Source organism: Chiloscyllium punctatum, chromosome 9, assembly GCF_047496795.1.
Source record: "Chiloscyllium punctatum isolate Juve2018m chromosome 9, sChiPun1.3, whole genome shotgun sequence".
In the NCBI taxonomy this organism is placed as follows: Eukaryota; Metazoa; Chordata; class Chondrichthyes; order Orectolobiformes; family Hemiscylliidae; genus Chiloscyllium; species Chiloscyllium punctatum.
In genome coordinates, this window is record NC_092747.1 from 23,436,453 (window position 1) to 23,449,993 (window position 13,541).

Genomic DNA, 13,541 nt, shown 5'->3' on the forward strand with positions numbered 1-13,541 from the left:
ATAAAAATGGAGGCAATTGGACAGAGCCAACAGCCAACAGCCATCCAAAGAGAAAGAACTTATCAGCTCTCAGAAAAAAAGCACCATCTGTTCAAAAAGGTATATGGCACTCTTAGTAACATTCCTGACACCAGAAAACGACTGAGAAGGCATTTTGGACAGAGGAAGACGATGCAAGAAGAAACAGAAAGTTCAGCAAGACACATTCCATGTGAACTCTGAGAGACTATGTTTTAATTTATTGTTTTCTTATTACTTAGATTTATACAAGTGGGACCTGCGTTATTGGAACAACATAGTGTTCTGGAATACAGTCAATTCTGACAAAATGTCATAGTTTCATTCTTGTGCAATCTTCTGTTATAAGAAAATCGCGCAATAGCCATGCTACTTAATCTAATGTGGCCGGAACTGCATTACAGCCAATATGGGTAAGGAAAGTTCACATTCTACAAATAACAGTCTAAATTCTTCAATTGTGTTAAAGCTAATTCACATTGACGAAACATATGTTATATCAGAGCTGACTGTAAGTATTGTAGTTAGTTAGAGAGGGATTGTTTGGTGTGTTGGTAATTGTGTTAACTTGCTCACTGTTGAGAGTTAGATAATAAATTGTTTCTTGTTAATTATAGAGTGAGTGAAAGAATGCCATTTCATTTAACCATTCCTTTATAACTGATTGGGGAGTAAGCGGTAATACCACTTTTCACACTTCTATTATCAGATTAATAGGTGAAGGGAGATTCTGTGGGTGTTTTGGTTTAAATTATCAGAGGGCTATTGACCTCTGCTCTATGACAAAATGAGGGAGCAACGTTCTGAAAGCTTGTGGTTTCAAATAAACTTGTGGACCATAACCTGGTATCATGTGACTTCTGACCTTTCTTCTGTTAATTAAAGTTATTTTTTATATATTGAGAAGTGGTATTACATATTAGTGAACCTTTTTACCTTCATCGAATCATGTGCATTTCTTTTCTTTTAACCACCACCAGGAGATCATCCTATGTTTTCCAAGTTTTAAAATTTACATGCAAAGTCTGTTAAAGATGATGCAGATTATCAAAGGTAAGGGATAATTGAAAGATTAGCTTTAGGCAGTGTGACCACACCCTCTATTGTGTAAACTGAATAAGCAGTGTACACTGATGGGATTTAAGCGGTTCCAGAGAAACGGAGCAGCTATAAATTCAGGTGCTTTCAGTGCAGCTCTACAAACAAATGCAGATGTCGAGTGAGTGCAAGGTTCCGGAGCCTGGTCTGTGGAACGTCCAACTGGCATTTTACAAACGGATAGTAAAAGCTTCTGTAAGTATGTGAAGGATTAGAATTAGAATAAATTTTATTGTCATGTGCACTTGAATGAAAAGTTTGTGTTGTCATTCCTTGGCACCATCTTGGGCACAGGGTACCTAGGTACAGATACTTTAACTGTTGTTATAGAATTGAAATAGTGCAAAAAAAAAGAGTAGACTGACATGGGAATAAAAAGTCCAAATGAGAATAAAACGTATATTTAAAATATTCAAGTTATAGTCCTTTTTTACTAGGTCTGTGGTCACCAAGCTTCAGAACACAAGGTCTTGCTGCCCTCTCTGTCAGGACTCGCCTCCAGGACTCATCCCCCCGACTGGCCTGGGCTTGTCTCTGCTCCTGCCCCAGCTCTAGCCCGCAATTCCTCTAACAGCTCAGCCCCCATTCGTCCGGCTCTTGCTCCAGGTTCCGGCCACAATCCAACCCATGCTCACTCTGCTCCTGCTCCAGATTCTGACGACAATTCAGCCTGGGCTCACTCTGCTCCCGCTCCAGGTTCTGACCACAATCCAACCCAGCCGGGGCTTGGTCTGTTCCTGCTCCAGGATCCAGGTTCCAGCAATGACTCGCCTAGCCTGTTGAGCTAGTCTTGGAGGGAAGAGGGAAAGCAGCAAATTACCGACTTGAATGAGTGAATTCCAGCCGAGTTGTGGGAAAAATGCTCGAGTCCATTATAAATGTAACAGCAGAGCACTTGTAACAGTGAGCACTTGTAAAATAGTAATAAGATCAGATAGATGGATTTATGAAAGGGAAGCCATGCTTGACAGATTTGCTGGAATGTTGTGAGGATGTAATCGTAGAATAGACAAAGGGGAGCCAATGGATGTGGATTACTTGGATTTTCAGAAGGTTTCAGAAGGTTTTCTGAAAAGATCCCATCTAAGAAAATGGCATGCACATGGGATTGGCAGTCATGTGCTCAAATGGACAAAAAATTATTGGTAGATAGGAAACAATAGAAATAACCAAATATGTTTCGAAGTAGCAGGCAATGACTAGTGGGGTATCACAGGGAGCAGTACTTGGATCTAGCTATTCATAATGTATATTAATGATTTAGAAGAGGAGACTGTGTGTCAAATTTTCAGATGACACAAAGCTGACTGGGATTGTATGGTGTGAGGAAGATGCAAGAAGTTTCAGTGTGATTTGGACAGGTTAGGTGAGTGGTCAAATATGTGACAGATACAGTAAAATGAGGTTATTCACTTTGGTAGCAAAAACAGGAAGGTAGATTAGATTACTTACAGTGTGGAAACAGGCCCTTCGGCCCAACAAGTCCACACCACCCCGCCGAAGCGCAACCCACCCATTCCCCTACATCTACCCCTTACCTAACACTGCGGGCAATTTAGCATGGCCAATTCACCTGACCTGCACATCTTTGGACTGTGGGAGGAAACCGGAGCACCCGGAGGAAACCCACGCAGACACGGGGAGAACGTGCAAACTCCACACAGTCAGTCGCCTGAGGCGGGAATTGAACCCGGGTCTCTGGCGCTGTGAGGCAGCAGTGCTAACCACTGTGCCACCGTGCCGCCCACTCAATTATTATCTCAATGGCAACAAACTGAAATGGGAAAGTTCAATGAGGCATTCTTAATGAGAGAATTTGAGTACAGGAGGAGGGATGTCTTGATGCAAATGTGCATGGCATTGGTAAGACCAATCTTGGAGTTCTGTGTGCACTTTTGGTCTCCTTATCTGTGGAAGAACATTCTGGGTATTGAGAGAGTGTGAAGGAGGTTTACCGGACAGATCCTTGGAATGGCAGGTAGCAGGATGCTGAATTGGTTTAAGACTGTATTAACTGGAGTTTAGATCTCATAGAAACCTCTAAACTTCTAACAAGCTTAGACAACATAGTTGCAGGAAGGATGTCCTTGATGATCAGGGTGTCCAGAGCCAGTGGTTACAGTCTTAGGCCACAGGATGGATCTTTAAAGACAGATATGAGGAGAACTTTCTTCACCAGGTAAGCCTGAGGAATTCTGAGGCCAAAATATGAAGACTTTCAAGAAAATTGTAGGTATAGTTGTTAGTAAAACATTCAAAGGATGTAGGGAGAAAGCAGGAAAAGAGTACTGAGTTGGATGGTCGGCCATGATCTTATTGAATGTCAGGACAGACTCAAAGGGCCAAATGGCCTACTCCACTCAGATGGTTTATGTGTCTGTATGGGGTAGGGAATAATAGTGCCCTAGGCTCGGGAGGGGTGAGTGTAGGTTGTGGAGGCTGGCTTGGTTGAATTATCAACTGGCTTAAATATCCATTTTCGAACAATGAATCATCAAGTACTGTTCAACTTTACATTGTTAAGCAATGCCTTTTCAAACAAAAGCTCTGCATTTCAGGTTGTACAATGGGAAAGAAGCTGTTGCTGTTAGATGTTGACTGTGGGGTGGATGATGCCCAAGCGATGATGATGGCTCTTGCAGCTCCTGATGTACACATCCTGGGTATAACGTGTACTCACGGAAACACAAACATTGAAAACGTTTGCAAAAATGTGCTGCGAGTGTTACAACTTTGCAATAGGATGGAGGTAGGTGTGGAAGAGCAGAGGAACAAATCTGTATAAGTGGGACTCTGTTTTTTTGTTCAGTAACAAGAAGTGAGGAATACAAAACTTACTTAAAGCTTGGATATATTGTGCTTCTTTCAAAATGCTGCCCTATTGTTTCTGTTTGGTACAAACACACAAAACAGGAACAGCAGCAGACCATTCAGCCCCTGAAGCCCACTCTGCTATTCAGTAATTGATTTGGAAAGCAAAGTCAGTCTGAACCAACTACCTTCCTTGTCCTAGCTGACAGGCCAAAGCCCTACATTACCCAAGAGGACCAGTACAATCCTGTCCGAGCAGATCCTAAAGGCAGTGGCTGCCGCCTGGAAGGGGCACTGCTACATGTGTAAGAAGATGTTATCAGACAGTAGCTAATATGTGACAAGATCCATGCATTGGTTCCAGTGGCAGCCTGAAGCCTGATGAATAAAAGCTTCCTGGTGCAACCCTTGGGTGGTGATGTGGGAATTGGCATGGTACAAGTTGGAGAGCAAGAGAGTTTGTGTCAATCAGTCATGTGCAGTAAAGTGTGTGTTATGACATGGATAGCAAGCCAAACCAAATCAGCCTTATGATTACTGGCTTGGCAATACAGTGAATTTAAAACATTAACCACCCTGAAAATCACTCAGTTGTTTCTGAACAGATTAACAAATGATAGATCTTTACACCAAGTTTAATTTAAACAACAATCATCAATTTAATATGACTTTAGCAGAACACAGATAAACATTAAGGCAACGTAACTCTTATCTACAATCTAAGCACAATCCTTTTGTGATAACAAACCCTGACTATCTCTGATTGACAGAATTAAGGGATAATTTTTTTTGTAAATAAAAGAATTGTAAGTTGCCAGTTCGAGGGATGACTGTCTCAGTGATGAATACCAGGCCTTTGTGAAATCCTTGAGGGTGATTGTGTATATCTTGCTTGAATTACAAAGTCACCAGTCAATGCAAACAGCTTCTGCAGACCTGTGGAGACTTTTACTGGTTTCTTACAACTGGGATTTTAAGAAAAACTTTCACCAAGTTGGTAACTGGAGAATAATAACTAGAGAAGGCAAAAACAAAAACCTAGCGCAGTGCAGCAGCTGCTAAAGCAAAACTGCTTTCTGCACAAAACCCAGTCAGAGATAGCTCACCTTTCCTCCTTCTTTTCCAACATTCTGCAGTTGGCTGGCCATCATTAGTCCTCCCTTGGTTGACCAACTCAGCATCCAACCAGCTGCTGGTCCCTGAGCATAACAACATCTTTGTAATGGTTCCTCTAGGCAGGCTAGGACTTTTTCACTGGAGTGTACAAAATTGAGAGGCGACCTTATAGAAGTTTATAAAGTCATTACTTTACAGGGGTATAGATAGAGTTAGTGGTAGTTTTCCCAAGGTCTTTTCCCCAGGGTGGGTGATTTCAAGACTAGGGGGCACATTTTGTCAGGCGAGAGGAGAGAGATTTTAAAAAGACAATATGGAGGGGGGCAATTTTTTTTAACACAGAGGGTGATTAGTGTGAGGAATGAACTTCCTGAGGAAGTGGTAGATGAAGGTAAAATTACAATATTTAAAAGTCATTTGGATACGTACATGAAAAGGAAAGGTTTGGATGGATGTAGGCCAGGGGCAGGCAGGTGGGACTAGTTTAGTTTGGGATTATGTTCGGCATGGACTGGTTGGACCAAAGGGTCTGTTTCCAGGCTGTATGTCTCTATAACTCTATAGTGTTCTTGGAGCATTAATTAACCTGCTTTGTTGTTCCAGGCTGATTTCCAACAGCAAACAGTCTCCCGTGTTTCTCTTTAAACAAAGTTCAATTCTCAATTTCAACTCACAGTTCCAAACTAGAAATGAGGGAAGATAAAAATAATGATGCTCTCAACAGATGTTTAATAGATTTGAGGCTCCATAACTTAAAGTAAATAAACTTTATAAACTAGAACACTTAAATCTTAAAAGCAAAATAATGCTAAATGGGGCAACATTAAATCAGAATTTGAATAATCAACAATTTGGAATGTGTTTGATTTCTTCATTTCCTAATTTGAAGAATTAGAGTCAGTTGTACTGTCCCTATTTGTAGCTTAGTAAATGCCAACAAGACTAATCTAGAAACTGCCTAAGTTTTTAACAATACTCACTATCTATCCAGTTAACAATGAAATAATTCAGGAAAGCTGTTCAATAAAATTATTAATCATCTTTCTTGCATGTACAATGTTTTCTGAAGAACCGATGTGATGTATGCTCAGTATTTCTGAAAACTATGTTTCCATGTTTGCACAGATTCCTGTATACCGGGGTGCAGGTATCTCTCTCCTTGGAGAACGTCTCCATGATCCTGCTTATCATGGAAAGGATGGTCTGGGTGATGTTCCAGACCCAAATGCTCCAGGGCTGGAACACATCCAAGCTGAGCATGCAGTGAATGCCATGATAAGAATAGTCAATAAGCATGTTGGCCAGGTGAGATGTCGTCTTCTCTCATTCAAGGGTTGTGCCTTAGGATTGAGGGTGACCTGCTTCCTTTCTGCTTCGTGTCTTTTGAGACATCTCTGTAAATCTAATGTACGTTCTGCAGTCTCTGCCACATGAAGAGTCAGATAGATAGGCTGCGAGGATGATTGTACATTTTCTCTGCCACCTCAGTTTAACCTGTATGCATTCCCATTGAAATCTAACAATGTTTTTGGTCCCTTCGCAAATGAACCTTCTCTATTTTTTACTTTAGTGATGGAAAATGATTGGTATATACCGCAGGACAAGAGTTCTAGCTAGGGTAAAGGCAGTTATGATGCAATTAGGCAAGATTCAGGATGCAAAGGATGGGGAAGGAAACTGCAGGGGATGGGCACAATTGAAATGTGGAGCTTGTTCAAGGAACAGCTACTGTGTGTCCTTGATAACTATGTACCTGTCAGACAGGGAGGAAGGGAGCCGTGGTTTACTGAAGAAGTTGAACCTCTTGTCAAAAGGAAGGAGGCTTATGTAAAGGTGAGATGTGAAGACTCAGTTAGGGCATTTAAGAGTTACAAGTTAGCCAAGAAAGATCTAAAGAGAGAGCTAAAAAGAGCCAGGAGGGGACATGGGAAGTTTTTGACAGGTAGGATCAAGGAAAATCCTAAAGCTTTTTATAGATATGTCAGGAATAAAAAAATGACTAGAGTAAGATTAGGGCTAGTCAAGGACAGTACTGCGTGGAGTCCGAGGAGATAGATGAGGTGCTAAATGAATATCTCAAGAACCTTATCAACCTAGATTAGATTAGATTACATTACAGTGTGGAAACAGGCCCTTCGGCCCAACAAGTCCACACCGACCTGCCGAAGCGTAACCCACCCATACATTTACCCTTTACCTAACACTAGGGGCAATTTAGCATGGCCAATTCACCTGGCCTGCACATCTTTTGGACTGTGGGAGGAAACTGGAGCACCCGGAGGAAACCCACGCAGACACGGGTAGAACGTTCCTGAGGCGGGAATTGAACCCGGGTCTCTGGCAGGTGAGGCAGCAGTGCTAACCACTGTGCCACACTGGAAAAAGAAAATGTTGTCAAAGAGAATACTGAGGTAGGGGCTATTAGACTAGATGGGATTGAGGTTCATAAGGGGGAGGTGTAAGCAATTCTGGAAAGTGTGAAAATAGATAAGCCCCCTGGGCCGGATGGAATTTATCCTAGGATTCTCTGGGAGGCTAAGGAGGAGATTACAGAGCCTTTGGCTTTGATCTTGATGTTGTCGTTGGCGACACGAATAGTGCCAGAAGACTTGATGATAGCAAGGTAGTTGGGAAAGCAACACTTAGCAGTCAAAGTCTATGAATAATTTAAGGACACGTGGCTGGAGACTGGAGTGAACTTGTTTTTTATAATTAGGGCAGGCCTTTGTAAATAAAGAGAGGATCTTGACAGGGTTATCTCAGCAGAAGCATAAAATAAATTTGGAAGTCGTGATATTTCTGTGTAAAACATAATTGAGTTATGTGCTCAACTTCTCAAGAATAAAATGTCCTGTGCTGTAGCTAAACTATTGTAATCATGAACAAGTCAAGATTATACTTACAGGGAACAATATTTGAACATATTAATTAAAGTTTATGCCGGTGTTTCATTGTGTTTTTGTAAATGAGGAATGTGAGCTATTCAAAAGGGATCTGTGTTGTCTCCAGAAACAAAACAATTTTATTAACACGATGTGATGAGTGTGGTCACACAGGGTCTGTGCAGGGACCTCTGCTTTTTTGTGCAGTTTATATCAATGACTTGGAGAAAGAGAATGATTGATTAGTAACTACGTTTTCAGCTGAGACAAAAATGGGTAGGACAGTAAGTTGTGAAGTGGATGTGTTGGAGATGGAGACACACAGGCTGTGAGTATGCAAAATTCTAACCGAGTATAAGGTAGGAAGTGTGGAGTTACTTACTTTGGAAGGAAGAATAAAAAGCAGAGGACTACTTTAAATAGAAAGTGACTGCAGAATTCAGAGCTGCAAAGTGATCTTGTTATTCCACTGCATGAGTCACAAAATGTTCATACGCAGGTTCAGCAAGTAATTAAGAAAGATAATGGGATGCTATTCTTTATTACAAGATGAATAGAACATGAACGCAAGGATGTTCAACTTCTGTTACAAAGGGCATTAATGAGATCTTGAATCCCTTGTGCAGTTTTGGCCTCCTTTTTTTAAGGAAGAACATGAACATCTTTGAGATGATTCAAAAGTACTTTACTAGATTGATTAGGAGAAAGTGAGGACTGCAGCTGCTGGAGATCAGAGTCGAGAGTGTGTTGCTGCAAAAGCACAGCAGGTCAGGCAGCATCCAAAGAGCAGGAGAATTGAAGTTTCAGGCATCAGCCCTTCATCAGGAATGAGACTTGTGAGCTGGGGCTGACAGATAAATTGGGTTGGGGAGGGGGTTTGGGGCAAGAAGGTAGCTAAGAAAGCGATAGGTGGATGAAGGTGGTGGAGAAGGTGATAGGTCAAAGGTGGCAGTGATAGACAGGTCTAGAGGGTGGTGCCAAGTTGGAGGCTTGGAACTAGGATAATGTGGGGAGAGGGGAAATGAGGAAGTGTTGAGATCCACATTGATCCTGTGTGGTTGCAGGATCCCAAAGCGGAATATAGGCATTATTCCTCCAGGCATCATGTGGTAACGGTTTGGCTAGATTACTAGATTGATCCCTGGTTTGAGCAGTTTATATGATGAGGATAAGTTGGACAGACTGGGATTGTTTCCACTGGGGTTTAGAGTGAAGCGTGGTTTGGTTGAAGTATATAAGATCCTCAATAGTGTTGGTAACTTGGATGGAGAAAGGATATTTCCTCTTGTCACAATTCTAGCACCAGGGGGCACTGTTTAACAATGAACACATGCCCATTTAGGAAAGAGACGAGAATGTTTTTATGTTGTTTCACTTTGGATTTCTCCATCTCAGATGGCAGTGGAGGCAGGGCCATTGAATACATTTAAAGGAAAGATTGGTAGATTCTTGTTGGGTGAGAAAATCAAAGGTTATCACAGGTAGACAGGAATATGCAATTTGAAATGCAAACAGATTTGTCATGATCATATTAAATGGTGGGACATGGTGGAGGGATCAAGTAGCCTGGTCCGAACTTTTATGTTTATTTACTTGTAAATCTTAAGTAGGTCAAACAGAGTCGCATTCTCATTGAAACATTGTTTGTCTGATACGCAATGCAGTATTCCTGAAAACATTTATGAACACTGCAATAGGTTTTACTTTGAATTCAGCAATAGTTTTTTACTATGACAATGTACAAAGGAATGAACGCCTCACTGTTAATATCCTCAGACATTGCATCATCTTGTAGGTCTGTCTTGTTGCTGTTGGACCCCTGACCAATGTGGCCCTGGCTGCAAAAATGGACCCCACTTTCCCAACAAAACTGAAATCTTTGTACATCATGGGAGGAAACATGGAAGGTAGGTCTCCTTTACTGAAGCAAAATACTGTGGAGGCTAGAAATCTGACTTGAACAGCAAATGATGGAAGTACAGAGCAGGTCTGACAGCATCAGGAGAGAGAGAGGAAGAGAGTTGGTGGGTGGAATGTAATATTATGATCAGTCGGCGGGGGGGGGGGCGGCTACTGAAAACCGGTGGGAACTTTATGTTGTTCATTTTCAGGAGACCCAATGGAATGTTGCAATGATTCAACATTTCCTGGGGCAGTGATATGCTCCCATTGAAATAATAGTGTTGCAGTGTAGACAAGCACAGCAGGTCAGGCAGCATCCGAGGAGCAGGAAAATCAACATTTCGGGCAAAAGCCCTTCATCAGGAATTAGGTCAGGATGCTGCCTGACCTGCTGTGCTTTTCCAGCACCACTCTAATCTTGACTCTGATCTCCAGCATCTGCAGTCTTCACTTTCGCCTTGGAGTATAGACATCCCATCCCAAGAGCTGCTGACAAATCAGTGGCTGCAAACTATCCAGTATTGTCCACGCCACTGGGACAGAGGGCCAGAGCTAGTACTGCACTGAGATCTTCAGCAGGGATTAACAATAGAACGCTGGAGAGCGGTGAGTGTGAGGACATTGGGGATAATAAACCAGGACCTTGGCGAAGTGGGTGAGTGGGTCAAGTTAAAAGGCAAGAGAATAGCTTCAGACTAAGGTCTCCCCTTGATCAGTTGCAGAGTGTATGGGATGAGAGACACCTCTGTCTTCACACCCTCAGTAGGCCACAGCCAAGCTTTACTGAATTTGTTGGGCAGTTGATCCACCAGTGGTAAGATGTGGTTCTAAAGTCAGCCTTGAGCAGTTTCCTAAGAGTTTCAGTAGATCTTCAGGCCACCCTCCATCCTTTCCAAATGAAGCTTACTAAAGGTCTTACCTCCAAGATGGCCGATTACTGCTACATTATGTCAATTATCGTGTTCTCAACATTTACGATGTCTGCTTTATTTTCAGCCCGAGGGAATGTGAGAGTCTGCAGTGAGTTTAACTTTGTTACTGACCCAGAAGCAGCTTCCATTGTCCTCAGCCATTTTACATGCCCCACTCACATTGCCACCTGGGAATATAGTCTCCGTCATCGATTACCATGGGTAAGTTCTTCAAAATATGCAGCAACAATCTCAGGATTTGGGGCACAATTTGTCAGCTACCCCCACAGCCTTTTAATACTCTGTCTGTCACTTGGGAGGAGGTACTGTCTCAGGGAGCTGCTGGCCTCTTTGTTTGGCTCCAGGTTTGTAATCCTAGCATCAGCACTCTGTAAAAGGTAATTAACACCAGTGCGGAACGAAAAGCCCTCAGAGACTTCCAAAGTGAGCAGACAGTTTTTTAATCACTCTGCTGACCTGTAGAGAAGAAGACTACCATTGTGCTTGAACACCCCAGTCCGTTATCTGCCGTTGGGTTATGGGGTTATTCAAAATATTATTGATGTCTGGGCTAGATGCTCTTTCAGTGACTGAAATATTATCACTTTTTCTTTTAAATTGCAGGACTTTTTTCGTCAATGGGTAAATCAAAATACTGAAAAAGCTCGATTCATGAAGAATATAACTGCACTTACTACTCAGTATGTCAAAGATGATCAAGGCAACAAAGAGCTGTTTTTTGGAGAGGGGTTTGTGTCCTGTGATTCCTATGCAATGGCTGCTGCAATTGATGAGTCTGTTGTCACTGAACATGCAGTGTATGGGGTAAGTGTGGAACTGCATGGATCATTGACCAGAGGGATGATGGTTCTAGATACCCTTGATCTCCTGAAACTAAAGCACAAAGCTATTGTCTTTCTGAAATGTGACATGGAAAAGTTTAAGCAGCTGTTGGTTAATGCTGTGAAATAGAATGCTGCAAGTTTTTAATGGGGAAAGAAAGGAAAAGTGAACATATATTTCATGTTGTATTATTTAGGAAGTAAACTGTAATGCAGTACAAACTTAGCCAAATTTAGACAACATGCTGATACATTGCTAATACCTTTATCACAGTTACACTGCTTGTGTCTGCCTGGCACCAACTCATCTGCTATGAAAACTTTCATTCATACCTTTACCATCTCTCAAAGTTGATTATTCTAATGCTCTTCTGCTGGCATTCCATCTTTCTCCTTCTGTACAACCGGGGTCATGCAAAACTAACTCCCAATGAACCCGACTAATCTTTACCTGACCACACACCCACCCTGACGAAGGGCTTTTGCCCTAAACATCGATTTTCCTGCTCCTTGGATGCTGCCTGACTTGCTGTGCTTTTCCAGCACCACTCTAATCTAGACTCTGGTTTCTAGCATCTGCAGTCCTTGCTTTTACCACACACCCACCCATGCTGCTTACCTACATTAGCTTCTTACCCTTGTCTTCAAATCATTCCCTATCTCTACAATCCTCTGAGATTCTGTAATCCTTCCATTCCAGCCACATGTCTGCTGCCTTCCATTGCTCGATTGTTAGCTGTCTCCTCCCTAAGCTCTGGAATTCCACCCCTACACCACACTGCCTTTCTTATCCCTCTAAGATGCTATATAAATCCTACCAATGTGACCAAACATTTGGGCATCCTACCCAATATCTCCTTATGTCACTTGATGTCAAATGTACTTAATGGTATTCTATTAAGTGCCCTGGGATGCTTTACCAGTTTAAAGGCACTGGTTGCTTTTATTAATTGTTATAGCGTTAACCAGCTGATTATGCTTTGGCCTTGGAGATTCGAATTTCAAGAAAACCATTTTGCTTTCTTTATTTTACTAGTTATCTGAATTTGATGCAAGGATCAATACAGCTATGGAAGCTGAAATAAAAACAGTGCTGGAGAAAGCTAGCAGATCTGGCAGCATCTGAGTGGAGTTCTTTGGGACTGAAGAAGTAGTCATACTGGACTCAACATTAACTCTGTGTCTCTCTTCCTACATGCTGCTAGGTCTGCTGAGTTTCTCCAGCACTTTCTATTTTTATTTTCATCTCCAGCATCTGTAATATTTTGCTTTTAGTTATGAAAATTGATGTATTTAATCTCATAGAGGGATATGTTTGACTTTTTAAAAAAGGCTTCGCTTTTATTTAATTAGATGTAGTAGCATTGGATTGTAATGGATAAACGCGCTCTTGTATGTTATGAATAAATAAAAATGAGAGCTGCGTGCAACTATTTGTTTTCAGTTGTATTTATTTCCATCTGGAGCCTGATTCAGTTCATTACGTTTATTGAGAAACGTCCTCCTTCGTTCAAATAACTAAGTGGATGAAGACTCACTGGATATTATAGCTACCATTCAGAGAGATGTTGAAAGCTTGGAGAACTGTATGAGCATCATTTCTTTCGGATCCCTGGGAAGAATAAGAGTCTATGCTTATCTCCCGATTAGTGGTACTTGGTCCACTTAAACGGGTGCTGAAGATATATTAACTACTACTAAGTAATTGTTCCAACATAGTAACCCCATAAACACACCCTTCACAAAGGCAAATTCAGTAAAATAGATTGTCTCATGTGCAATTCTAGCAGCAGGAAGGGAACCCCAGGTTTTAGCTGGAACAGAGAGAGGAATAAGAGCTTTCACATCCAGCTTCAAGATCCCAGCAACTGCTACTGAAGGCTAAAACTAATTTAAAAATCCCTGGTTCTATGGAAGTTTGACCCCACTAATTCAGGCTGTTTCTAATATTCCAACTTTAA

At 41.7% G+C, this 13,541-nt stretch overlaps 1 protein-coding gene across 2 annotated transcripts; it reads left to right on the forward strand.

Moving 5' to 3' along the window:
* Window positions 1–360: 360 nt before the first annotated feature.
* Window positions 361–13,010, forward strand: LOC140481196 (nucleoside hydrolase-like). Of its 2 annotated transcripts, none has more exons than XM_072577009.1 (6): window positions 361–431; window positions 3,675–3,865; window positions 6,169–6,348; window positions 9,721–9,832; window positions 10,824–10,960; window positions 11,363–13,010. In XM_072577009.1, the coding sequence occupies exons 1-6, from the start codon at window positions 428–430 to the stop codon at window positions 11,708–11,710; spliced, it is 972 nt and encodes a 323-aa protein (XP_072433110.1). In that variant the 5' UTR covers window positions 361–427; the 3' UTR covers window positions 11,711–13,010. The 2 variants fall into 2 exon arrangements, with proteins under 2 accessions (XP_072433110.1, XP_072433111.1); XM_072577010.1 differs by lacking the exon at window positions 361–431 and adding an exon at window positions 1,257–1,311.
* The last annotated feature ends 531 nt before the right edge of the window (window positions 13,011–13,541 follow it).

Bases quoted from the DNA above. Each gene is read 5' to 3' on its own strand.
- LOC140481196 (XM_072577009.1), top strand. The intron at 9,833-10,823 runs GTAGGTCTCCTT...CTTTATTTTCAG, and splicing joins CATGGGAGGAAACATGGAAG to CCCGAGGGAATGTGAGAGTC. The intron at 10,961-11,362 runs GTAAGTTCTTCA...TTTAAATTGCAG, and splicing joins TCCGTCATCGATTACCATGG to GACTTTTTTCGTCAATGGGT.